We start from the raw sequence: 24,976 nt of genomic DNA, 5'->3' as shown, positions 1-24,976 counted from the left end.
CCGCCTTGGCCTCCCAAAGTGTGGGATCACAGGCATGAGCCACCGCACCCGCCCAGATACTGGACTATTTTACAAATGAGAAAAGTAGTTGTTGCAGGTAAGACTACTGTTTAATATTAAAATTATCGAACTCTCCTGCAAACGATTCAAACTCCCTTAAGCATTGAGGAAATGAGCTAAAATCCAGATCCCCCTCACCATCTCCCTCACCTTCTTAAGTCTTGTTGGCCGTGTTCATATTCCCAGATTAGTTCCCTATGTATAATCTCTGCTAATATATTCCAACTCCAACATTTTTTGTGGTGCCAATTACCAAGAACTATTTGTAAATTACCCTTCGCACCATTTGAGATAACTTGCAAGTTCCTTAAACACAATTCATGTTGGATCCAGTGTCTGCTTTGCTTCAGGTTATCAGGAAATTCCCTTAAAATTGAAATACTTAACAAGGTGCAGCGGCATGCACCTGTACTCCCCAGCTACTCAGGAGGCTGAGGCGGGAGGATCGCTTTAGCCCAGGAATTCAAGTCTAGCCTGCGCAACAAAGCAAGATGCCCATCTCTTAAAAAAATAACTATAAATATTTGATTGATTCTGGGAATCCAGTCCATAGTCTTCATTAGAATCTGAATAGCAGCACTTGAGCCACAATATTAGTAAATTCTAAGAGGTAAAGGAATCCATTTGACTTGGGTCAGGGAAGACTGTATTTTATGTGATATATGCAAATCACTTAAGACTCTAGAAAGAGGGCTCACCTTTAATGAAAACAACTATTGGGTAACAAAGGGCCTCTGACATATGATAATGTAGTTCCGCCCAATAGCTCAGGTTTCTTCAACTCAAGGCCCTGGGGTTGTAAATAACCATATCCAGCCAGAACCCATCCAGTGCCGTGCCCATGGAGGTACTGTCACCTTCCTGCTTCTTACAATTGAAAATCAAGATTAGTCTTCATTCAGGGACTCTGGATGCATTTAATATTAGAGTCCTTTCCCTACCTGCCATTTGTTGTCTCATTCTAATTTCCATAAAACAGTGAATACTTTGCTCTTTGGAAGTGATCCCGTTTACACGGAACACACTAGAACAGCCAAAGCAAATTTACCAGTTAGAAGTATCCAAAAAGATCTTCCAGAAGTTTCAGTGAGAACTGAAGTAAAAATGTAGAAATTATTATAGTAAATATTATTATATTCTTTCATTATATGTAGAGTACATAAGCTGTCAGCAGGTGGATGTTTAGGTTTAAACACTTTTTACCTACTTGGTTTGAATTGTTAGCCTAAGCTACCACAATTTTTTGTCCCATCCAATTCAACATATGGAATTTCCTCTATTTTTTGTTTCCAGGACCTAAATATATACCAACCTGGATAAAATGGAGGAAAATAATTCAAGGTCTTATTTGCCAACTCCATTCTTTGTGTGGGTGCAATTAGATATATTTCAGGAGCTGTGGTCTCATGACATTTTCAAATGGTTAAATATGAAAGTAGAGCTGTCATGAAGCTCACTTTTGCAGATAACTGCTTCTGAGTCTGAAGAAAAGATGTGAATGTTGGCACAAGTGCTCTTTATTCTGCTTTCTAGAAGTTAGTATTTATTTAGTGATAGTGATTTAGATGGAAAATATTTTTTAATTTTCAAATCGGACTATATCATTTAGCTGTGTAAATCCAAGTCACAGAATATATCAGTAAAACTAAGAATTTGCTATGTGTACCTCACAAAGCATGGAAAATAATTACACCATGGTCCATCAATGTTGGTTCAATATATTCATCAATACTGCTATTGAGTTTTAAGGACTGGAAAATAGACAAACTTTACCATTGACAGTCAATCCATGTCAGTCTGAATATCACTGGAAAATAACAAAGGTATGCCAGTTTCCACAGTGTTATGAGGATAGTTTGTTACCCTGGGAAAGTGGAGTCTATACCAGCTTAGATTCAAAGAGGAAAGCAGGTCATAGATGAAAGTATAATTTGAAAAGACAACAGAATGGCTTCAGGTCCACTTAACCAAAACACTGAAACTTTAATTGAATGAGAATTACACCTGTCAAAGACCTGGGCCGTACACTCCTCTCTCCTCTCTATAGCACTCATTCCTTCTGAGGTGTCATTTCACCAGCCACCTGAGTGAGTGCTCCAGCTATCCCCAGACCAGCTAGAGACATCCCAAGCATGGTCATGTCAGCATCAATGTCCAGGCATACTCACGGCTCAGAATCGTGGGTTAGTACCACTTTTCCCACTACCCCCTTATATTCCACAAGGGACTCACAGCCAGCAGGTTAACTCTCCCCTCCCTACCCCCACCAAACCCTGGAAAATCACAGACAGCCTTTTTACAGCTCCTCTTTCTCGGCCCCCTTCTTCTGGAAGGCAGTCAGGATGTTTAAGCTCTTCTGGAGCTCCTCCTTCTTCCCGTCACTCATCTTGTTCTTCTCAATCAGCCTGGCGATCCGTGTCATCTCTGATGCTGGGAAGTCCTCCCCTTGGTCTAAGATCTTCCCCATGATCTTCAGGTATTGCTCGGCCCACTTCTTCTGAGTCTCCTTCACACTTGAGAGGTTATCTTGCCCCTGCTTCAAGAGGGCCTGGCGGGCCTCCACACCAGAGGCCCTGATGAACTCCCCGGCCAGGGCGTCGTATACAGGCAGGCAACCAGGCATACCTAGGTAGACCCCTTGCCCCTTCAGCCAGCGCTGGATGGCTCCAACCTTAACTGCCCCAGTGTATGGGACTGGGTTCTCAAAGTCCCCATCCCGGAAGAGGTAGAAGACTGGGTAGCTCTCTTTGTCCAGCTTGTATTTCTCACTCAGCTCCATGTTCAGCTTGTCACCATAATCTGTGAGCAGAAACCAGACACAAAAAGCAAGACCATAAGGAACTCAGGGCAGAAAATTGCTATGGGACCTAGCTGAACTGAGGGAAAGAAGAATTTTCTTGGCCGTGTCATGGTTCAAAGTGAGGAGCAACCATACAGACCTGTGTTTGAATTCCTCCTCTGCCACTTCCTAGCCATGCAGCACTAGGCAAATCATTTAAACTCTCTGAACTGTTCTTCATCTGAAAAAATGGAGATTCTTCTGAATATTTATTATATGCCCACTATGTGTCAGATGCTGTTCTAGGTGCTGGGGGTCTGGCTGTGATTAAGAGTATTAAGCTCGGCCGGGTGCGGTGGCTCATGCCTGTAATCCCAGCACTTTGGGAGGCCGAGGCGGGCAGATCACGAGGTCAGGAGTTCAAGACCAGCCTGGCCAACATAGTGAAACCGCCGTCTCCGCTAAAAATACAAAAAAATTAGCAGGGCATGGTGGCGCGTGCCTGTAGTCCCAGCTACTCGAGAGGCTGAGGCAGAAGAATCGCTTGAACCCAGGAGGTGGAGGTTGCAGTGATCCGAGATCCCACCACCGCATTCCAGCTTGGGCAACAGAGTGAGACTTTGTCTCAAAAAAAAAAAAAAAAAAAAAAAAAAAGACTATTAAGCTCATATTCTTCTAAGGGAGAGAAGAGACATAACAAACACATAAACACAGGTGATGAATGCCACAGGGAAAACAAAACAGCGCGATGTGACAAAGTGGGTAAGAAAGCCCACTTCAGGTGGTCATGGCAGGCCTCCCTGTGAAGGTGACATCAGCTAAAGGACCTGAATGTCCTGGAGCAAGCTACGTGAAGATTTGGGAAGAGTGTCTCAGGCAGAAAGGACTGCAAGTGCAAAAGCTCTGAGGCAGGGCTAAGCTCAGGAAATTTCAGGATTACAAAGACCAGTCTGGCTGGAGCTGGGTGAGAAAGGGGAGCATGTGGTAGGGAAGGAACACAGTCCCTGCCACATGGGGGCTGTTGGGAGGACTGGATGAGGGAATATGTGCGTGATACTTGGCAGGGTTATATGCTTAATATGTGGTAGCTGCTGTTAGTATCTGCAACATCCTTCCTAACGAGCAGTAGCAGCCCCAAGGACTGATGCTGTGACAACTGGTTTCTTACACTTTACCGAGAAACGGTTAAGACCAACTACTAGTAGTGGTAGTACTGGATGCCTAGGGTTCCAAACCTAGTTCTGCCACTTAACAATTCCACAATCTTGAGCAAGTTACTCTAAGCATCCATTTCTTCATTTGAAAAAGTGGAGGTAATAGTACCACATGGGACTTCCTTCACAGAGCTCTTGCAAAGATGAAACACATGTAAAACACTCAGCACAGTGGCCTGGCACACAGTAAACATCTGATAAATGTTAACTATTATTATTATTCTAATAAAAGCACCAAGGGAGTTACCTGAAGTTGAGTCAAATCTGACTGACTGTCCTGGAGAGGTGTGCCAGCTATCTCTACCCAGGACCAGACGCTCTACTAAGTTCCCAGCTTACTATGGAATGGAGGCATCCAAGCTGGGAGGGAAGTGAAATAAGTAAGCCCCTGCCTGGGACTAAACACTTAGGTGGAGCTCTGGATGAGCCACTCTATCACCCACAGTCCTTTAATCTTTGAGCTTCAGTTTTTTTTTTCCTGAAGTATAACATGGAGATAATACATATTGCTTCTCAGGCAGAGTTCAAGTGAAGATTTAAAATGCAATGGGGGTGCAGATCTTTACCCTGTCAGCCACTAAATGCTGGTGACTATTAAAGCTGTCGCTGTGGTTGAGAGGTGCCCTTGGATTAGTGGTGGCATCAGTGCATTTGAGCTAACGCCAAAACCCAACAGTTTTGGTACAGAAACTGAAATGAAGACAGAAGAACTGACTATGCTGTCCCCTAGGGGACATAGCACCCCCTCTGCCCAGTGTTCCCTGCAAGGAGAGCTCAAAGTTCTCACAGTTTAATGTCAGAGAGGGGTGGAATGTGAAGGAAGAGGGGTTCCCTTCCCTTCAGGCACCTGTACAGCTGAGCTGAGATTCCATGGTCCCAGAATCTGCTCAGGTTAAGCCTACTGTGGGCAGCAGATTCCTTTAGAGGCCATGAACCTGTTTACTTACAATCCTTGAGAGTGGCTCAGAAGGAAAGATGCTGGGTATTCCTGTTCCAAGTAGGGAAACGATTTCTAGCTTCCTCCCTCTCTGCCCCCCCAGCCGTCCTGGACTTGTCCATACCTGAGATCCCCACCTCTGCCACCAAGAGATCATCGCTGGAAGCCGAGTTTTCAGCAAGACGCTTGAACTCATCCTGCTTCTCACCGTAGGGGTACTGGGTGTCGAACTTCACCAAGACGAACTTGCTTTTGGGAATGACCTGAGGGCGTATAGAGCTGAGCAAGTGGGTGTTCCAGGGACTTTTGGGGCTAACTCCCCTTCCCAAGGGGCCCCTGTTTAAGAAATAGAGTGGAAACAAGCCCACAAGGGAGGCAAGCTCTCACAAACTAATATTTATTCATTCACCCACTGACTCATTTAACAATTTAGTGAGTGCCAGCAACATGCATGGCACCCCATTAGTACCTGTTCACACTAATCAAAGATATACACAACCCTGTCCAGAATAAAGAAGGCTGCAGACATACTAAGGCCTTCTCCTTCAGGGTTCCTTTCAGTTAGGTGAAGGAGACCCTCTGCATACTACATCAGCCCCTGTCATGCTCATCATCCCAGGAGGCCTTTCTCAGTAAACCCTGAACAAGAAATCTGACAAAAATAAACAAAACTACCTACAAAGGAGTTGGCATCATGGAGGACGCTTTGGCTAGATAGGCCAGAGTTTGAACCCAGCAATTTCAGGGCAGATAAGCTAGTGAGAGGCCAGGCTTGGGACAATGTGTTCTCCCTAGACTACACTTCCCTCTGGCTAGATCTCTGGGTTTTAAACTGTCAGGGCCAAGACTTTTAATTGCAGTAAAATTCACATAATATTTGCCATTGTAACCATTTAAAAGTGTACATTCTGCATGATTCAGTGCATTAAGAATGTGCAACCATAGAGGTTACTATCTAGTGCCAGAACATTTTCATCATCCCAAAAGGAAACCCTATACTCATTACGCAGTCACTCCCCAGTCTTCCTCCTCCCAGCCCCAGCAACCACTAATCTATTTTCTGTCTCTATAGATTTGTCTATTCTGATGGAAATGTACAATATGTGCCCTTTTGTGTCTGGCTTTTTTCACTTAGCATGTTTTCAAGGTTTGTCCATGTTGTACCATGTATTGGTACACTGTTACTTTTTATGGCCAAATAAATATTACACTGTACGATAGATCACATTTTTGTTTATTCACTCATCAGCTGAATGTTTGGGTTGTTTCCACCTTTTGGCTACTGTCAATAGTGCTGCTATGAACATTCACATAACACGTTTTGTTTGAACACCTGTATTCCACTCTTTTGGGTATATATACAAGTGGAACTGTGGCGGTCATATGCTAAGTCTACATTTAACTTACTGAAGAAGCCAAGGACTTCTTTTGATGGTTTCTCCCAATGCACAAGTTTTATCTAACAAGCCACCTTAGGGTAACACTGCCTTCCTCACTTCCATCAACTTTTTGTTTTCCTAATCTAAGTGATCCCTATCAAGTTTTTTCATCACAGGCAATCACTGTAAATAATCATGTCAAGGCTGAGCATGGTGGCTCACACCTGTAATCTCAACACTTTGCGGGGCTGAAGTGGGAGGATCACGTGAGGCTAGAAGTTCAAGACCAGCCTGGGCAACATAGCTGGCTTAAAAAAAAAAAAATTAGCCAGTCATGGTGGCACACACCTGTATTCCCAGCTAAACTACTCAGAAGGCTGAGGTGGAAAATCACTTGTGCCTAGGAGTTAGAGGTTACAGTGAGCTATGATTGCACCACTGCAATCCAACCTGTGTAACAGAGTGAGACCCCATCTCTCTCTCTCTCTCTCTAAAAAGAAAAAAAAATTATGTCAAGCTGACATAATTCTGGCTGAAGGCAAAGATACAATGTTCTGGGCTGGGCACAGTGGTTCATGCCTGTAATCCCAGCACTCTGGGAGGCTGAGATGGGTGGATCACCTGAGGTCAGGAGTTGAAGACCAGCCTGGCCAACGTGGTGAAACCCTATCTCTACTAAAAATACAAAAATTAGCTGGGCGTTGTGGTGGGCGCCTGTAATCCCATCTACTCGGGAGGCTGAGGCAGGAGAATTGCTTGAACCTGGGAGGCGGAGGTTGCAGTGAGCCGAGATCGCGCCACTGCACTCCAGCCTGGGCGAAAAGAATGAAACTCCATCTCAAAAAAAAAAAAAAAAAAGAAAAAAAAAAGATACAATGTTCTTGTTAGTCTTTGTCCTTTACAGTGTACTGATGTCCTCTTGCTTTTTAAAAATATTTAACACTGTTTAGGGACACAAAGGAGGGAGGAGAAGACAACAGAACAAGTCATCTTTAAATGCCAAAAAGCCTGAGCTCTGGGGGCCTAAAAGCAGGAAAGACTTAAAATACAAATGAGATCACATCCCTCTGGCCCAACTGGCCTTATTTCACTTCAGCACATGAAACTTATTCCCACTCAAGAGCTTTTTCATTTGCTCTCTGCTGGCTGGAATGTCCTTTCCCCAGTTCTTTTCATGGTTATCTCTTTATCATTCAAGGCTCAGTTCAAATGTCCCCTGCTACTGGGGACTCCTCCAATCAGACCATCTAATATGGCTTCATTTTCATCATACCCTGCTATCATTACCCTGCTGTATTTTCTTCAGTGCATTACTCACTCTCTGAAATCCTTATTTGCTTGTTTTCCATCCTTTCCACTAGAATACATTTATGAGAATAAGGACCTTGTCTGACCTGTTTTCTGCTGTATCCCTAGTGCCCAACAGTGCCTGGAATGTGGCAGATGTTCTGAAAATATCTGATGAATGAACAATACTCTGACAGGCTTTGTAGCAGATGCTACATGTTGGGGAAGGGGAGAATGTTTAAAAAGCAAAACACGGGATACCTACTTTCAAGGGCCTGCACTTGTATTATGGAATAATATTAATAATTATACAGTGGTCTAACATTAAAATAGAATTCAGAGATCTCCACCTTCTACTTTCACCATTCTTAGTTTCAAGGGTAAGGCAGAATGGTTTTGAATGGCAAACATTTGCATAAAGAATTTTCTCTTGTTATCTTAGTCTGTTATTTTATTTTATTTTTTTTAGGCAGAGTCTCCCTCTGTTGCCCGGGCTGGAGTGCAGTGGTGCCATCTCAGCTCTCTGCAGCTCCGCCTCCCGTGTTCACGCCATTCTCCTGCCTCAGCCTCCCAAGTAGCTGGGACTACAGGTGCCCGCCACCATGTCCGGCTAATTTTTTTGTATTTTTAGTAGAGACAGGGTTTCACCGTGTTAGCCAGGATGACCTCGATCTCCTGAACTTGTGATCCACCCGCCTCGGCCTCCCGAAGTGGTCTGTTATCTCTTAATGATAGCTTTAGAAGTCTATTTTCCTCATCTACTTCCTACCAGCCCTTGGTGTCCAATGGGCTAGTGGGAATCAGCTCTACCATTACCTATAATCAGGCAACTCACTTCTTTAAAGTATAGATAAGTTCATTATTCATTCATTCGTTCATTGAGTAAAAAGTTACTAAAGGCCTATCATGTGCCAGGCACCATACTAAGTGAACACAGCAGGGAACAAAATGGCATCTCTTAGCTCATGAAGCTAACATTCTAGTGATGGTGAAGGGAAAGAAACAACAACAAAAAAGATACTGGAAATCACTGAAAGGCAAAGCATGGAACAAGGCTGCCAGACAGAACACCAGTACATTTCCTTTTGGTTCAGTGGTGATGGAAGAGAAGATTTGAAGAGACTGGAGAAAACGTTTGTTCATTCACACAACAAAATAGTTATTGTGCACCTTCTATGAGACAGGTAATCTGTTATGCAGCGCAGACGATCAGGAACAAAATAGACAAGGAGCTTCTTCATGAGCACATAATATTCCAGTGAGAGAGAAAGATGGCAAAATAGATTTTTAAAAAATCAGTGATGAGTGCTGTATGGAGAAATAAAACAGATTAATGTGACTGGCACTTTAGACTGGGGGGAAGATAAATCAGGGAAGAACTTTAAGGAGGAAACAGTTAACCTAAGCCCGAATGATGAGAAGTAACTAACTAGCCTTTCAAAGTTTGGGCAGAGAATATTTCAGTCACAAGGAACAACTAGTGCAACATATCCTAAGGCAGTAAAGAGCAAGGAATATTCAAAAGACAGGAGGAGAATGGTTGGGAGATGAGAGGGAAGCCAGGAGTCAGGTCATATAGAACTTAGGCTACTGTGTGGAGTCTCAAGAGTGGAAGCAGGGAGACCAGAGAAGAGGCTATTGTAATGTTGACCTAGACTAGGGTGGTAATAGTAGAAAACACTGTTAGCTTTATGGCGCAAAGTTTCCCTTTGGGTCACACTTGTTCTGTGATATTATCTGATTCCCATGGAGCAGGGTGGGGTAGGGGTGTCATTTTGCCAGTAAAGGCCCCCAAAGCATAGGGTGCTGTAGGGTGTGTCTGAGCATGCCTGACAACCAATCAGCCACACCTACACCATTTTTTTTTTTTTTTTTTTTTGAGACAGAGTTTTGCTCTTGTTGCCCAGGCTGGAGTGTCATGGCATGATGACGGCTTACTGCAACCTCCACCTCCCAGGTTCAAGCAATTCTCCTGCCTCAGCCTCCCGAGTAGCTGGGATTACAGGCACCCGCCACCACGCCCAGCTAATTTTTGTATTTTTAGTAGAGACAGGGTTTCACCATGTTGGCCAGGCTGGTCTCCAACTCCTGACCTCAGGTGATCTACCTGCCTCAGCCTCCCAAAGTGCCGGGATTACAAGCATGAGCCACCGCACCCAGCCCACACTTTTTTTTTTTTTTTTTTTTTTTTGAGACGGAGTATTTGCTCTGTCACCCAGGCTGGAGTGCAGTGGCGTGATCTTGGCTCACCGCAACCTCCGCCTCCTGGGTTCAAGCAATTCTCCTGTCTAAGCCTCCTGAGGAGCAGGGACTACAGGTGTCCGCCACCACGCCCAGCTAATTTTTGTATTTTTAGTAGGGACGGGGTTTCACCTTGTTGGTCAGGCTGGTCTCAAACTCCTGACCTCAGGTGATCTACCCGCCTCGGCCTCCCAAAGTGCTGGGATTACAGGCGTGAGCCACTAAGCCCGGCCTACACTTTAAAATTCTTGAAACTTTGCCTTGAATGAGCTGCAAGTGCCAAATCCACGACAGGGAACGCTTGAAAATAGGAGACTTCAACCACTGGAGACAACTACTTCTTGGTTTCACTTCCCCACAATGAGTACAAAACCTGAAAATGAAATGACTGGCTCTCTCGCAACACTAAGCTTGCCCATCTCCTAGAGGAAGTTAAAAGCTGCTCGTGGGTGAAGACAGGTGCAAGAGGAGGGGACTGGGACTGCGGTGTTGCATTCAGCCACCATTTCCAACCGTCCATTTACCCAGGCCAGGATCCCTAATTCTGCAAAAATGGAAGGGGGGAAAGGCGGAGGTAGTGGCAAATTCTTCCATGCCTTGACCCAATTTTACTGATTTTGTTGCCAACCCCAAGATGTTTCCTACAACAGCTATCCCCAACCTTTTTGGCACCAAGGACTGGTTTCATGGAAGACAACTTTTCCACGGGGGTGGGGAGTGGGGGGGGGCTGGGTGGTTTCGACATGAACCTGTTTCGCCTCAGATCATCAGGCATTAGATTCTGATAAGAAGCACACAACCTGGATCCCTCACATGCGTAGTTCACAATAAAGGTCGTGCTCCTATGAGAATGTAATGCCGCAGCTGATGTAACAGGAGGCGGAGCTCAGGCTGTAGTGCTCGCTCGCCTGCCGCTCACCTCCTGCTGTGCGGCCCGGTTTCTAACAGGCCACCGACGGGCCTGGTGGTTGGGGACCCCTGCTTTACAGGGTGGCTGAACTGAAGCTTATTCTTCACGCTTGCACTATTCAAGATGTATGATATCTGATCATTGTTTGCACACTGCAAAGCAGGCTGCAATCCAACCCTGGGAAGAGGGGCGCGGACACGCAGGCTAACGCGCCTGCATTTCCCCCCGCCAACCCCTCCCAGCTTCCACAGCCGGGAGCCCGGTGGCGTCGACCTCGCACCGCCCTCCGGTTCTCCCACTTGGGACTCGAGGGTTGGATCTCGCCAGGCACCGCCCTCTCCCCACAGGTGAAGGGAAGGGGCACCCAGTTCCCTCCGCTGCATCTTTGCAAGGGAGGATGCAAGTATAAATGCTGCAAAAGTAAGGGTGAGCCGGGGCCCTGAAGCGTGCATGCCCGGTGGTCATAACATTCCTCCGCTCAGAGTCCACTAGGCCTGTAGGACGCCGGGAAGCTCTGGGACCGTTGCTACAGACCACCTCCCGTCAGCTCCCGGAATCCAGCGTCTCCCCACGGGCGCGCGCTCTTCCGGGCGCCCCGGCGGCACCTGCGCGCGACGTCCCCCGCCCCGGTTACCTTGTAGAAAGTGACCGTATCCAGGGGAAGGGCGCCCTTGGTGTGCAGGCCGCTGCCGCCATGCGGAGCGGAGAGGAGCAGGAAGCCCAGGAGAAGGGGAAGCAGCGGGGAGAGAGACGCGGCGCGGGGCACAGCGGCAGCCATATCGCCGGGTTCCGGCAGAGGGAGGTAGGTAAGCGGTAGTGGAGAACGCCCCGAGTCAGCGGTCACGTGACTGGGGGGGGCGGACTCACGCGCGCTCACGTGGACACCCCAGGAGGCTCCCATCTGTCTAGGGTGAGAGGGTGGGGCCACGTGAGGGGCGGGGCGAGGGCGGGGAAGCTGCTGCGCACGCGTACTCGGCGAAGCTCGCGTAGGGCCTGGGTAAAAGGGCGGGGCCACGTTGCGGGCGGGAAAATGGGCTCCTGCGCGCGCGCACTCGCCGAGTCTCCCGGCGGGTCCGCCCAGTTCCGTTCCTGCTCCGCTTGAGGAGAAGCGCCAAGTGCGCATGGGGACGCTATAGCAATTCGTTTCCTGTCCTTCCTCTCCTTCGAAGATGACAAGGCCTACCATCGTTTCTTCCTGCCTTTGGGCCGTCAGGCAGTTGGTTGGGACCCGCTCCAACCCTCGGTCAGTCTATTAGTCAAGTTCAGCCGTTATTCTCAGTCAGGCTCCGTCACCGCCCTGACCCAGGCGGGCAGTGGCTCCGCGGCTTCCCTGAGCTTCTTGGCCAGGCTTGGCGGTCAGTGTGGCAGGCAGGGCCCTCTTAGGCCCGATCTGAGGTGAGCGCCTCCCCTGGGAGACGCCAGGCTCCTGGGATCCGCCCAGCCAAGGCCCACCCTCCAGGAACCCCAGACGCAATTCTAATCATTCTGTTCCGTAGGTAGTCACTCGGTCCCTGGCTTGTGCCAGACTCTGGCTTCGCCTGCGGGGCTACGGAATAAGCAGAAACAAGACCGTTCTGTGCTGAAGGCACGCACTTTGTTGGGGCAGGAGGCGGCATAGGAATAATGATCTAAACAGTGCAGTGTAATTGCTGTAAAATATTATTCCGGCTGGGCGCGTTGACTCACGTCTGTAATCCCAGCACTTTGGGAGGCCGAGGCAGGTGGATTACCTGAGGTCAGGAGTTCGAGACCAGCCTGGCCAACATGGTGAAACCCCGTCTCTACTAAAAATACAAAAATCAGGCGAGTGTGGTGGCCCGTGCCTGTAATCCCAGCTACTCAAGAGGCTGAGGCAGGAGAATTGCATGAACCCAGGAGGCGGAAGTTGGGGTGAGCCGAGATTTCGCCATTGCACTTCAGCCTAGGTGACAGAGCGAGACTCAGTCTCAAAAAAGAAAAAAAAAGACCGTATTTTCTTATTGTAAAGAGACAGAGATTCAGCCATCCCTGCTCAGGAGCATCAGAGGAAGTTGTAGACAGGAGGTGACTTTTGAGCGGGACCTTGAAATAAGAGGGGGCGTGCATGAGGCAAAGAGAAACAGGGCATTTCTAACAATGGGAAAATTATGCACAGGCATGTTGGGGAACTGGTTGAGATGAATCTGTGTAAAGGCGAACTGGCGCAGCAGCTGCTGCCGCTCTTTTTTATTTTGATTGATTATTACTGAGCTTCCATGGGGCGGATTCGAAAGGGTCTCACCAAGCTAAAGGGTTTGGAGTCACCAGAAGTTTTAACTAGGAGAGTGAGGTTAGATTTGTGTGTAGAAACAGCACCCAGGTCAGCCTGGGCAACGTAATGAAACCTCGTCTCTACAATAAGTAGAAAAATTAGCCATGTGTGGTAGTGCATGCCTGTGGTCCCAGGTACTTGGGAGGCTGAGGCAGCAGGATCACTTGGACCTGAGGGGTCGAGGCTGCAGTCAGCCCTGATTGCTGCCACTGCACTCCAGTCTGGGCAACAGAGAAGACTGTCTCAAAACAAAAACAACATTACTCAGGAATGAAGGAAATGGATTGGAATTGAGAAGACGGGACTAAAGCCAATTAATGGGGTATGGCAATAGTCTAGTTGGAAGAGGTTAAGGTCATGCAGTAGGACATAATAGGGCTGAAGAAGTATGGATGGAATTGACAAACTTTTAAAGGGTAGAATTCACAAGATTTGATGAACAAATGCATGTAAGAGAACATATACAATGCATTGTAAGGGACTTAACTGCTGTAATTAACCATTGTATGTATCCAAAATGTATGTGTATAAATAGTCAACAGTGATAACAGGATCCAATCATGGACAACCAGTTTGATTGGATATAAATTTTGAAAGAAAGTGTGTGTGTGTTTGTGTGTGTGTATGTGTGAATGTGTCTGGGGAAGTTAAGAAAAATTTTGAGTTTGCCCTATTGATGGCAGCCAGCTGCAGCAGGGAGGCGTGACTGGGGCTGCACACTCCATGGAGCCTGTGGGAGCCCCGCCCCTTCTGAGTTGAGGCAGGAGCCCCTGGTGCCATTGTGGCTGCCCTCCCAGGTGCAGGACCTGGGCATCTCTGCAACCTGCACCCTTGGGGGACCAGCAAGACACCCTACTGCAATCCCTGCAGGCTCAGGAGTGTCTGCTCCCACCGCCTGGACTCTCTCTACTCCCGGGGCCTGCTCCAATCTCAGAGCGGGCTTGGGGCCAAGCATGGCAATGGGAGGCAGATTGATTCCAGGGTAGAAGTGGGTGAGTCCCCAGTAAGACCCCACCTTCAGGTCAGGGAGGGCCTGAAGACAGGGGTCCAGGCTGCCAGTCCTGCAGACTGGAGTAGGGACTCGTGGTGCATCTTCTGGCCTGCCCATGGACCAATCGGCATGTACTTCCTCCCCTCGGAGGTCCATAAAAACCCTGAGCTCAGCCAGAGTAGGGCAGAGGACTGCCAGAGGACCAAGAGGGCAGAGACCTATGGGTCAACAAGCCTAAGAGAGGAGCTACCCTCTCTGCTGATAGTTGGAGATGATGGAACAGCCAGTTGCAGAAAGGACCTACCCTCCCTGCTGACAGCTGCAGAGACAACCTGCGGGCAGAGAAGAGCCACCCTCTCCAGGGCCTCCTCTCTTCTGAGAGCTGCAGACATCAGGACGATCAGTTGCAGAGAGGAGCCATCGTCTCCAGGGCCTCCTCTCTACTGAGAACTGAATACCTGATGGACGACCTGCCTACAGAGAGGAACTACCCACTGGAGGTCTCCTCTGAGCTGTTGTAACACTCAATAAAGCTCATCTTTGTCTTGTTCACCCTTCGTTGTCCACGTACCTCATTCTTTTCCTGGATGCAGGACAAGAACTTGGGCAAAGGCACTGTGGCCACAGAGGTTTCCGGCCAGAAAATGGACACCCCAAAGACCTCGTAACACTATGAGCTACAAGACAAGTGATAGAAATTAGAAGAAGGGAAAACTATGAACTGAGGTGGTGAAACAAGGCTTTATGTAATTGGTGGAAATAGAGTTAAGCCTTGGAAGGAGGAACATTTTAGATAGAGAACAAGTGGAAAAGGAGCAGATACGGGAATGAACATGATGCTTTGGGAGAATGACTGGCTTGGTTGGAGGGAGTTCTCCAAACAGGAGATAGTAAAACAGTTTTAAGCCCAGATAGGAGGGAGTCTTGAAGTCAAACTAAGAATTTTCTGTTCTGTAGTCTATATGGAGCTATTAAGAGTTTTAAAATTTCTTTATAAAACATTTAAACTTCTAAAATTATTCACTTCTCAGTATAAATAACTTCGGTTATACCTAGTTAGTAGAATTGATCAGCAGTGACTTTCTAGTCATGGTTAGTTTAGAAGTAGGTTTTTTTTTTTTTTTTTTTTTTTTTGAGACAGAGTCACTTGGTCACTCAGGCTGGAGTTCAGAGGCCTGATCTCAGCTCACTGCAACCTCCACCTCCTGCGTTCAAGTGATTTTCCTACCTCAGCCTCCTGAGTAGCTGGGATTACAGACGTCTGCCACCACACCTGGCTAATTTTTTTTTTTTTTTTTTTTTTTTGTATTTTTAGTAGAGATGGGGTTTCACCATCTTGGCCAGGCTCATCTTGAACTCCTGACCTCAAATGATCCACCTGCCTTGGCCTCCCAAAGTGCTGGGATTACCGGCGTGACCCACTGCACCCAGCCTTTTTTTTTTTTTAAGTAAACCCATGCTGATTTAGCAGTTACTTTTTTTTTTCTAATTGTTTGCAAACACATCTTTTGGACAATTCATTCTAGAATCTTATTTGGGATCAATACTAAGATCCTTGACATATGGTTTGGTTTGCAGATTTCACATCTTTTTGCCTTTAATTTAGTTATTACCAGGTTTCTAGCAAGTTTCCCATTTTTACATGAACTCTCAAATTTTTCTCAAATGGTTTATTGGGTTAACTGGCAAGTTTTATCAAAATTCTGGAGTGTAATTTGTTCAGGCCAGGAGTGGTGGATTTATTTAGAGTAGTCAGGTGCTCTCTTACAATCTTTATCTTCAGTTCCTTCTTACAATGTTTGTTTTATACTTTATATTGTGAGTATTATCCTTTTTAGTCAGACAGAAACATCCATTAATCATTACACCATGAATTCTAGCACTGGGCATTTCCTTCCTTGCTTTTGTTCCAAACTTCATTTTATTGGCAGTAATTTTACTAAGATACAATTCAAAAGCACTTCATAATTGGTAACTGTTATTACTAGAAATCTTTTTTTTTTTTTTTTTTGAGATGGAGTTTCACTCTTGTTGCCCAGGCTGGAGTGCAATGGTGCGATCTTGGCTCACTGCAACCTCCGCCTCCTGGGTTCAAGCAATTCTCCTGCCTCAGCCTCCTGAATAGCTGGCATTACAGGCACCCACCACCATGCCTGGCTATGTATTTATTTGTATTTAGTAGAGAGAGGATTTCACCATGTTGGTCAGGCTGGTCTCAAATTCCTGACCTCAGGTGATCCACCCACCTTGGCCTCCCAAAGTGCTGGGATTACAGGCATACTCCACTGTGCCTGGCCCTAGAAATCTTTAAATGTTATTTTTAGAAAACTTTTTGGTTAAATAAAAATATTTTACAAAGGCAAGTGTCTTTCTTGACTTTGAGTAACTTGCTCATGATAGCAATTTTATGAATATGTGTTAACTTGAATTGATATGTAATATATAGTAGCCCAATAAGTTAAGAACTGGGATAGGTTTGAACTTGCTAAGGAGGTTTTTTTTTGTTTTTTTTTTTTTTTTTTTTTTTTTGAGGTGGAGTCTTGCTCTGTCATCCAGGCTGGAGTGCGGTGGCATGATCTTGGCTCACTACAACTTCCGCCTCCCGTGTTCAAGCAATTCTCTGTCTCAGCCTCCCGAGTAGCTGGGATTACAGGCGCCTGCCACCATACCCAGCTAATTTTTGTATTTTTAGTAGAGGCGGGGTTTCACCATCTTGGCCAGGCTGGTCTCCAACTCCTGACCTTGTGATCCACACGCCTAGGCCTCCGAAAGTGTTGGGATTACAGGTGTGAGCCACCGCGCCCAGCCCTTTTTTTCTTTTTAACACAGGGTTTCACTCTGTCGCTCAGGCTGGAGCGTGAGTGCAGTGATGCAAACACAGCTCACTGCAGCCTGGACCTCAGCCTCAAGAGATCCTCCTGCCGCAGCCTGCTGAGTAGCTGGGACCACAGGCATGCAAGGAGCTTTTTGCTAAAAAGAGATAAAGGAAAACTGAAAATAAATATCACCTACTTCATCATTTGAGCTTGGACTAGCCCTTTTAGAAAAGGAAGATGGCAAGATTATGTTTCCAAAGATACTTCAAAGGGACAAAGTGCTGAATATACAGCAAGCAGGGGATTAATTTTGATAGAAAAACTGAAAAGTAAATTCCCAAATGTTGGTAGATGGTATAGATGTTTTAGAAGAGAACGCCAAAGAGAAAAGTTATTCATCATTGATTATCCTAACAAGAGCAGCAGACTAATTTGGCATGGCTGTTCTCTGAGCAACATGAGATTTGTTCTTGACTGAAACAACAGTCCTTTGTCTAAAAGCATTTTCTTATTACTTGGTGAAACTGTCAGTAGTCTCCTCACCTTTATTAGGTAAGATGTATGAGTAGAGGCCTTAAAATGCTTCCTAAGACGTTATGCTGGGGATTTCTGATCTAGAAATTTCCTGGTATTTTTATTTATTTACCTAACAATTTAAGCAAAGTGATCAGAACTTAACCTCTATTTAACAATGTCTGGTCTTCCGCTATAGACTATAATCTTTTTGTTTGGTTGGTTTGGTTTCTGTTTTGTTTTATTTTTATTTATTTATTTATTTTGAGATGGAGTCTCGCTCTGTCATCCAGGCTGGAGTGCAGTGTCATGATCTCGGCTCATTGCAACCTCCGCATCCTGGGTTCAAGTGATTCTCATGCATCAGCCTCCGGAGTAGCTGGGATTACAGGCGCATGCCACCCCGCCTAGCTTATATTTGTATTTTTAGTAGAGAAAGATTTTGCCATGTTGGCCAGGGTGGTCTCAAATTCCTGACCTCAAGTGATCCACCTGACTTGGCCTCCCAAAGTGCTGGGATTACAGGCGTGGGCCAGCACACTGGCCGTGTTTTATTTTGTTTTAGAAATGGTGTTTTGCTATGCTGCCCAGGTTGGAGTGCAATGGCTATTCACAGGAACAGTCATAGCACACTGCAGCCTCAAACTCCTGGCCTCAAGAGACCCTTCTGCCTCCACCTCCCAAGTAGCCAGGACCACAGGTGCATGACATTGCATCTGGCTGTTTTTTGTTTTGTTTTGTTTTGGACTGTAATTTTAACCTGATATGAATAAATTAGTCATGTATTTAAATTACTCTAGCAATGCAAGTGATTTAATTTGTTATCAATAAGGATTTGTAGACTATATGAAATTATGGCTAGATGAAAGATAAATTACATAAATGAATGGTCTTTCTTCTGCTCTCTTTTTTCCTCCAGTCTGTCCAAATTTTATCAGTTCTTCCAAATCCTCTTTGAATGCTACTCTGTGTAGGTATATTCTTGCTGTGCGCAGATCATTTGAATTTTTGGTATTCAGGCCATTTTTCCTACTATATTATAAGCTGTCAGAAGGCTGGGTCTATATCTTATTTCTTTTTATATCTTCCATAACACACTGCTTTGCACAAAGTTGATATTTAAGCATCAGTGTATTAATGAATAATGTAATTTATGACAAACATTAATAACCACCTCAGCTTTTCACTAGTATTACTAAAACTTTATTAACTGAGTGAATATGCAATCTCTCTTTTCCATCACAGGCTTCTGTCTCTAAACAAGGGCAAATTTTAGGGAGACCTCCTTTCTATCCCATTTATTTCTCCACCCACCCCTTTTTTTAGTTCCATTTCTCTATTGCAGCTCTATTTATCTTTTCACTATGACTCATCTTTTTTTCTCAATCCTGCCCCTTCTGTATCTGTCTGCTTTTTATTACTCCTGCCTCTTGCTCCTTTTAATTCCTAATGCCACTTACCACTTTGTTTCCCTGTTACCTGGTCTTTCTGTTTTTGTTCTTTCTGCTTGGCTTTCTCCTCCACTTGTCACTACCTCTCTCCTTGCCCTCAAGGTACAGAGCAGGATTCAGTATAGGAGGAGCCCAGCTGGGGTAGGGGTGGAGCCACCTGTTCACTGCTTCAGGATTCAGAACCTGACTAGGAAGGATCGGCTGCTCAAGGGTAGCTGGGACTGAAGTCCCTATGACCTTTCCACTAGACGCTAGCATTCTGGAGGACAGTTGGGACTTGGTAAGGTCAGAAGCTCTCCCTGTCTTCCTTTGTGTTCTCCCTTTCTTCTTTCCTGTTCTGCATTTTTCACTCACAATCTCTTTTCATACTACTAACTTTTCTTCAGTTTCTCTGTTTTACTAGTCTATCTTTCCTCTTTCTACCTATCAGTGAACTCTAGTATTTGTCTCTTCTGTTACCTATTCTTTCCACACATCTCTGTATTCTCTCTCAACATTTAACTTTTTCTACCCACTCTACATTTTGTTCTTCCTTTTATTAGTTTTCTCTCCCAGATTTCTTTTTTCTTAAACTCCTGGCCTCAAGTGATCCTCTTACCTCAGCCTCTCAAAGTGTCGGGATTACAGGTATGAGCCTCAGTGCCTGGCTAGTTTCCCTTTTTCATTTAGTCATTTTTCAATCCACATCTCTATTTTTAAAAAATCATACTATTTCCCAGTGAAATAGAAACAAGAGAGGAAAAAAGGAGCACCTTGTCTTTCCAGGGGCCTGTTCAGCCTTTTAACTCATTCTCAAGCTTATAGTATGTTTTGAGATTAGGCTTTGAAGAAAAATTCATGCTGTACAGATAGTTAATAATGAACTTAGGTTGAATATTCAATGTAAAAGGTTTAATTTTATTCCTTTTTCCTTATTTTGCTTAGGTTCTTCCTGCAATACAGTGGATACAATTTGTCATGGCTACTCTGAGGTATGTTTATTTAATCTCATATAACTAAACTAGTATAAGCAAAATTCGTCAATTCTGTAGTTTTCCACATTTCCCCCTTGGGGATTTGCTTTTACTCTTTAGTTAAAGAGAAATGATATTCTTTATCATGTTGATATTTTCTTACTAATAAAATGACAACATTAACAACAATAACAACAAAAAATTGATTAAAGGATAACATCTGAACATCAGTGGACAACCTGGTCAGCAGGATCAGTTGCAAAATCAATAGCAAAGTGCTTACTTAAGCAGCACCTATACTAAAAATTGGAATGACATAGAGAAAATTGGCAGGGCTGAGCTCATAACTGTAATCCCAACACTTTGGGAGGCTGAGGTGGGCAGATCGCTTGAGCTCAGGAGTTTGAGACCATCCTGGGCAACATGGTGAAACCCTGTCCCTACAAAAAAGCAAAATAAAACAAAACAAAACAAACAAAAAAACCCCATAAAAATAGCTGGACATGGTGGTATGTGTCTGTAGTTCCAGCTACTCAGGAGGAGCTGTGATTGTGCCACTGCATTCCAGCCTGGTTGACAGAGCAAGACCCTATCTCAAAAAAAATTAAAAAAAAAAAAGATTGGCATGGCCTCTGGATAAGGAGAACGTGCAAATTTGTGAAGCATTCTATATTTGTTTAAAAATATTGGCTGGATATGGTGGCCCATGCCTGTAATCCCAGCATTTTGGGAGGCCAAGGCAGGAGGATGGCCTGAGCCCAGGAGTTTGAGACCAGCCTGGGCAACATAGCGAGACCCTGTCTCTACAAAAAATTTTAAAACATTAGCTGGGCATGGTAGCAGATGCCCGTAGTTCCAGCTACTCAGGAGGCTAAGGTGGGAGGATCACTTTAGCCCAGGAGTTGGAGGCTGCAGTGAGCTGTGATTGTACGACTGTACTCTAGCCTGGGTGATGGAAGGAGACCCTGCCTCTAAAAAAAAAAAAAATATGTGCAGGGCTGGGCATGGTGGCTCACACCTGTAATCTCAGTGCTTGAGAGGCCAAAGTGGGAAGATCACATGAGGCCAGGAGTTTGAGACTAGCCTGGGCAACATAGCAAGACCCTATCACTACAAAAAATAAAATAATTAGCCAGTTGTGGTGATGCACACCTATAGTCCTAACTACTCAGGAGGCTGAGACAGGAGGATCACCAGGGCCCAGGAGTTCAAGGTTACGTTGAGCTATAATGACACCACTGCACTCCAGCCTGGCTGACATAGCAAGACCCTGTGTCTAAAAATTTTTTTAATGCAGTTTATTTTATATCAATTATGCCAATAAAACTGTTAAAAAAACCCCAAAATTAATAACAAAAATGATGGCACTCCATTGTCCTGCTTAAATGATCAATCATCTTCTAAATCTCTCAGTATTATAGGTTCAAGTTCACTTATTGCCTATGCTGTATTCCAGAATATACAGAAATCTCCAGAGGTGAGTGATTTCTCTTTGTGTTGGATTTGAACTTTTTATTGACCTAGTCTCTGAAACAAATAACAGATGTTACCTGTAAGTGGTGAAATAATTCTATGAATTACTTTTAAATTTGTCATGATGATACAACGAGATATTTTTGGCATGGTCAATAGGGCTCCCTTTTCTTCTAGGTAGTTATTTTAGCTATAACTTTGAATTCTGAGAGATTAAATATATATATATATATTTTTTGAGACGGAGTCTTGCTCTGTCACCCAGGCTGGAGTGCAGTGGTGCGATCTCGGCTCACTGCAAGCTCCACCTCCCGAGTTCACGCCATTCTCCTGCCTCAGCCTCCCGAGTAGCTGGGACTACAGGCACCCGCCACCACGTCCGGCTAATTTTTTGTATTTTTGGTAGAGACAGGGTTTCACCGTGTTAGCCAGGATAGTCTCGATCTCCTGATCTCATGATCCGCCTGCCTTGGCCTCCCAAAGTGCTGGGATTACAGGCGTGAGCCACTGCGCCGAGCCCCGAGATTAACTATTAAATGTGGATTTCTTTGGTATGCATTAATTGCTAAGGCTAAGGAAACAGAATGTTGTCTGAATCCAATATTCACTCTAAGCATAGCAGGAGCTTGCCTAGAGGTGAGTTCTCTGATTTTGATACTTTAGTAAAATTGCTACTGGGACTAGGAGATAGTTTAAAAACTTTGCTATACGAAACATACTTATTTTGCTTCTCTGGCCTTCTAGGCAATTGCAATTTTATGGTGAAAACAGAGTAAAAATACATTTAAACTATTCATACCAAAAAGATCAAATTAAAAACCTTCCTGATTAACAGAGTACTAGGGAGAGTGATGTATTTTCTAGCTTAGTAAACAGATTTTAAGAGAAATATAACAACTATTCTCTAACCAGACCAAATAGCACACAATTAGACAAAGCATAGGTCAGGACATGTATGGGAGAGCTTTTATATGTGGAAAATGCCATTGGGTTTTATTGGGCCCACTTTAATAATAACAATAACTTCTGTATGTTGAACACTTACTATTTTCTAACTATGCTGAGTGCTTTACATACTTTATCTCATTGGTCCTCATCAATCTATAAGAGGGATAGTATTAGGCCCATTTCACAAAAGAGGAAATTGTGGTTCAAAGTCAGGAAATAATTTGTTCAAGTTACACAGTAAATAGAAGAGCAGGGGTTTTTTTCTTTTTTCTTTTTTTCTTTTTTTTTTTTTTTGAGATGGAGTCTCACTGTGTCGCCGAGGCTGGAGTGCAGTGGCACGATCTTGGCTCACTACAATGTCTGCCGCCCAGGTTCAAGTGATTCTCCTGCCTCAGCCTCCCAAGTAGCTGGGATTACAGGTGACTGCCACCGCATCCAGCTAATTTTTTTTTTTTTTTTTTTTTTTGAGACAGAGTTTCACTCTTGTTGCCCAGGCTGGAGTGTGATGGTGCAATCTCGGCTCACTGCAACCTTTGCCTCCTGGGTTCAAGCAATTCTCCTGCCTCAGCCAGGGTTTCACCATCTTGGCCTGGTTGATCTTGAACTCCTGATCTCCCGATCCACCTGCCTGGACCTCCCAAAGTGCTGGGATTATAGGTGTGAGCCACCATGCCTGGCCAAGAGCAAGGATTTTTTAAAGTCAATACTCTTAACTATAATTGCTCTCCAAACTAAACAAAATTTTTAGTATTTATTCTAGATAGATTTGCTCAGTGCTTTCAGTGTATTTTTCATTTAATCCTTAAAAAACTTTGAGATGGATATTATTAGTCTGATATTGCAGACAAGGAAACTGAATCCTGGTAAGGTTAGGGGACTTTCCTAAGTTCTTACAGCTAGTAAGTGTTGGAGCTGGAATTTGAATGCAGCCTTGTCTTGTTCCAGAGCCTCTCCCCCATACACTTTTAAACCACCAAAATATAATGTCCAATGAAAATGGATTTTGAAGTTTCAGTGGTAGATTGTGACTGTGTAAGTCAAACTGGAAAGTAAAAGTCTTGCTACTGTATTGTCATTGCCTGCCAAAGTAATTTTAAGTCAAACATCTTGTGATTCAGATTTTCCTAATGTTTATTTCCTTTGCTGGAATTTGAGTTCAGATGTGATTAAGTTAATAAAGTATGACTTACACACAGAGAGAGCTAAGCTTTATCTCTGAAAGCAGGGTTTCTCAACCTCAGCTTTATTGAAATTTGGGGCTAGATAATTATTTGTAGTCCTGTACATTAGGACGTTTGGCAGCCTTTACCAGCTGGATACTAGTAGTAAACCCTCTGTTCTTCAGTTGTGACAACCAAAAATTTCTTCAAACAATGCCAAATGGTCCAGGTGTAGTGGCAGGTGCCTATAGTTCTAGCTACCCAGGAGGCTGAGGTGGGGATTGCTTGAGCACAGGAGTTCAAGGCTGCAGTGAGCTATGATCATATCACTGCACTCCAGCCTGGGTGACAGAGCAGGACCCCATCTCTTAAAAATAAAAAAATTGCTGAATGTCCCTGTGAGGGTGGGATTGGGGCAAAATTGTTCTTGTTTGAAAACTACTGTCCAAGGTGACTTTCTGGCATAACAGTAGGTTGGGACTTTATAAAGATATAAGGTGTTAAGGTCTAATTTGGCCTAGGACGTGACTCTTTTTTCTTACTAATTATAATTAAAACAAAATAGAGATGCTCTTGAGTAGGGAGAGCTCTTGGTTATTCTGCCCGTGGTTTAAATTAAAGACAGATAGAGAGGAAAGCACCAGCCGTGGTGGCGCCAAGTCCCTTGTGGCAGCAGAGAGGAATCAGTTGGACCTCACGGGAGCTTGGATGGTCATGGCCTTTACCTTGTACTCACTGCTGCAGGCAGCCCTGCTCTGTGTCAGTGCCATCGCCATGCTGCACAAAGAGAGATTCCTCAAGAACATTGGCTGGAGAATAGACCAGAGAATTGGTGGATTCGGGGAGGAGCCAGAAATTAAATCTCAGCTAATGAACTGTATTCAATCTGTAACAACTGTGATGAGAATGCCATTGATAATAGTAAACTCAATTGCAATTGTGTTACTTTTATTATTTGGATGAATATCAGGAGAGGAAATGGAGACTCAGAAGAGATGCTAGCAGAAGTTATTATTTAGGTCATTATTGGAATAAAGGCTGAGATGGGAGGATCACTTGAGCCTGGGAGGCTCAGGAAGTAAGTAAGTAAGACTGCAGTAAGCCAAGATCGGGCCACTGCACTCCAGCCTGGGTGACAAAGTGAGACCCTATTTCAAAAAAGAAAAAAAAATCAGATCATGAGAGGCAGTAACTCTCCAGGACTGGAATATTTGCTTACTGTTAATAGTAGCTTGCTCTGTGCTGAGATTGTTAAAAGAGTGCATAAGACTGTTGTTTCTGTTTTTAAAGATAGTTTTCTATCTCTCATTTCTGAGGGATGAATTTTTTTAAAAAGTCTTGAAGTTCTTTGGGACTTAGCCATGATGTGAATGCTTATCTCTAGATAAAATTTAAAGGATTTTAAAAAAGTAATTGCTACACGTAAAATGATAAATAGGTAATTTGAGTAATTTTATTTTGAACTCCTTGGTTAATTATTTTGTTTGTATATTGTTTCATCTATGAATAATTCAAATTTATAGACACTATTGAGGAGTAATACTCTCTGATATATCAAGAAGAATTGTGTTAGT

The 24,976-nt window shown here is 44.4% G+C and overlaps 3 protein-coding genes across 6 annotated transcripts in view; 2 read left to right on the top strand and 1 right to left on the bottom strand.

Annotated features, from left to right (window-relative positions):
- Positions 1–2,018: 2,018 nt before the first annotated feature.
- ERP29 (endoplasmic reticulum protein 29) lies at positions 2,019–11,993 on the bottom strand. Of its 2 annotated transcripts, XM_003832455.5 has the most exons (3): positions 11,442–11,993; positions 5,115–5,253; positions 2,019–2,859 (listed from the first exon to the last, which is right to left on the bottom strand). In XM_003832455.5, the coding sequence occupies exons 1-3, from the start codon at positions 11,991–11,993 to the stop codon at positions 2,357–2,359; spliced, it is 1,194 nt and encodes a 397-aa protein (XP_003832503.3). In that variant the 3' UTR covers positions 2,019–2,356. The 2 variants fall into 2 exon arrangements, with proteins under 2 accessions (XP_003832503.3, XP_008956111.2); XM_008957863.6 differs by lacking the exon at positions 5,115–5,253 and having other exon boundaries at positions 11,442–11,713.
- TMEM116 (transmembrane protein 116) overlaps positions 11,832–24,976 on the top strand; it is an 81,722-nt gene continuing 68,577 nt past the window's right edge. The window contains exons 1-3 of one of the 3 annotated variants that reach the window (XM_003832453.6): positions 11,832–12,050; positions 19,793–19,839; positions 21,235–21,298. In XM_003832453.6, the coding sequence (XP_003832501.1) occupies positions 19,826–19,839; positions 21,235–21,298 (78 nt within the window). In that variant the 5' untranslated portion in view covers positions 11,832–12,050; positions 19,793–19,825. Of the gene's footprint in view, positions 12,051–19,792; positions 19,840–21,234; positions 21,299–24,976 lie in introns of those variants that run through there. The other 2 variants (XM_034934541.4, XM_063593693.1) reach the window with 2 other exon arrangements.
- LOC117975208 (immediate early response 3-interacting protein 1-like) lies at positions 24,035–24,973 on the top strand. Its single transcript, XM_034934545.2, has one exon. The coding sequence runs from the start codon at positions 24,111–24,113 to the stop codon at positions 24,363–24,365; it is 255 nt and encodes an 84-aa protein (XP_034790436.1). The 5' UTR covers positions 24,035–24,110; the 3' UTR covers positions 24,366–24,973.

The sequence above is a fragment of the Pan paniscus genome, chromosome 10 (genome assembly GCF_029289425.2).
Source record: "Pan paniscus chromosome 10, NHGRI_mPanPan1-v2.0_pri, whole genome shotgun sequence".
In the NCBI taxonomy this organism is placed as follows: Eukaryota; Metazoa; Chordata; class Mammalia; order Primates; family Hominidae; genus Pan; species Pan paniscus.
The sequence above is the reverse complement of the archived record's forward strand: the minus strand, read 5'-3'. Positions and strand labels throughout refer to the sequence as shown.

Excerpts from the sequence above, each read along its gene's own strand:
- ERP29 (XM_003832455.5), bottom strand. The coding sequence starts at position 11,993 with ATGGTAGGCCTTGTCATCTTCGAAGGAGAGGAAGGACAGGAAACGAAT. Across the intron at positions 5,254-11,441 it reads ATACGGTCACTTTCTACAAG|GTCATTCCCAAAAGCAAGTT; the intron begins GTAACCGGGGCG and ends ATACGCCCTCAG. Across the intron at positions 2,860-5,114 it reads GGCAGAGGTGGGGATCTCAG|ATTATGGTGACAAGCTGAAC; the intron begins GTATGGACAAGT and ends TTCTGCTCACAG.
- LOC117975208 (XM_034934545.2), top strand. The coding sequence starts at position 24,111 with ATGGTCATGGCCTTTACCTTGTACTCACTGCTGCAGGCAGCCCTGCTC.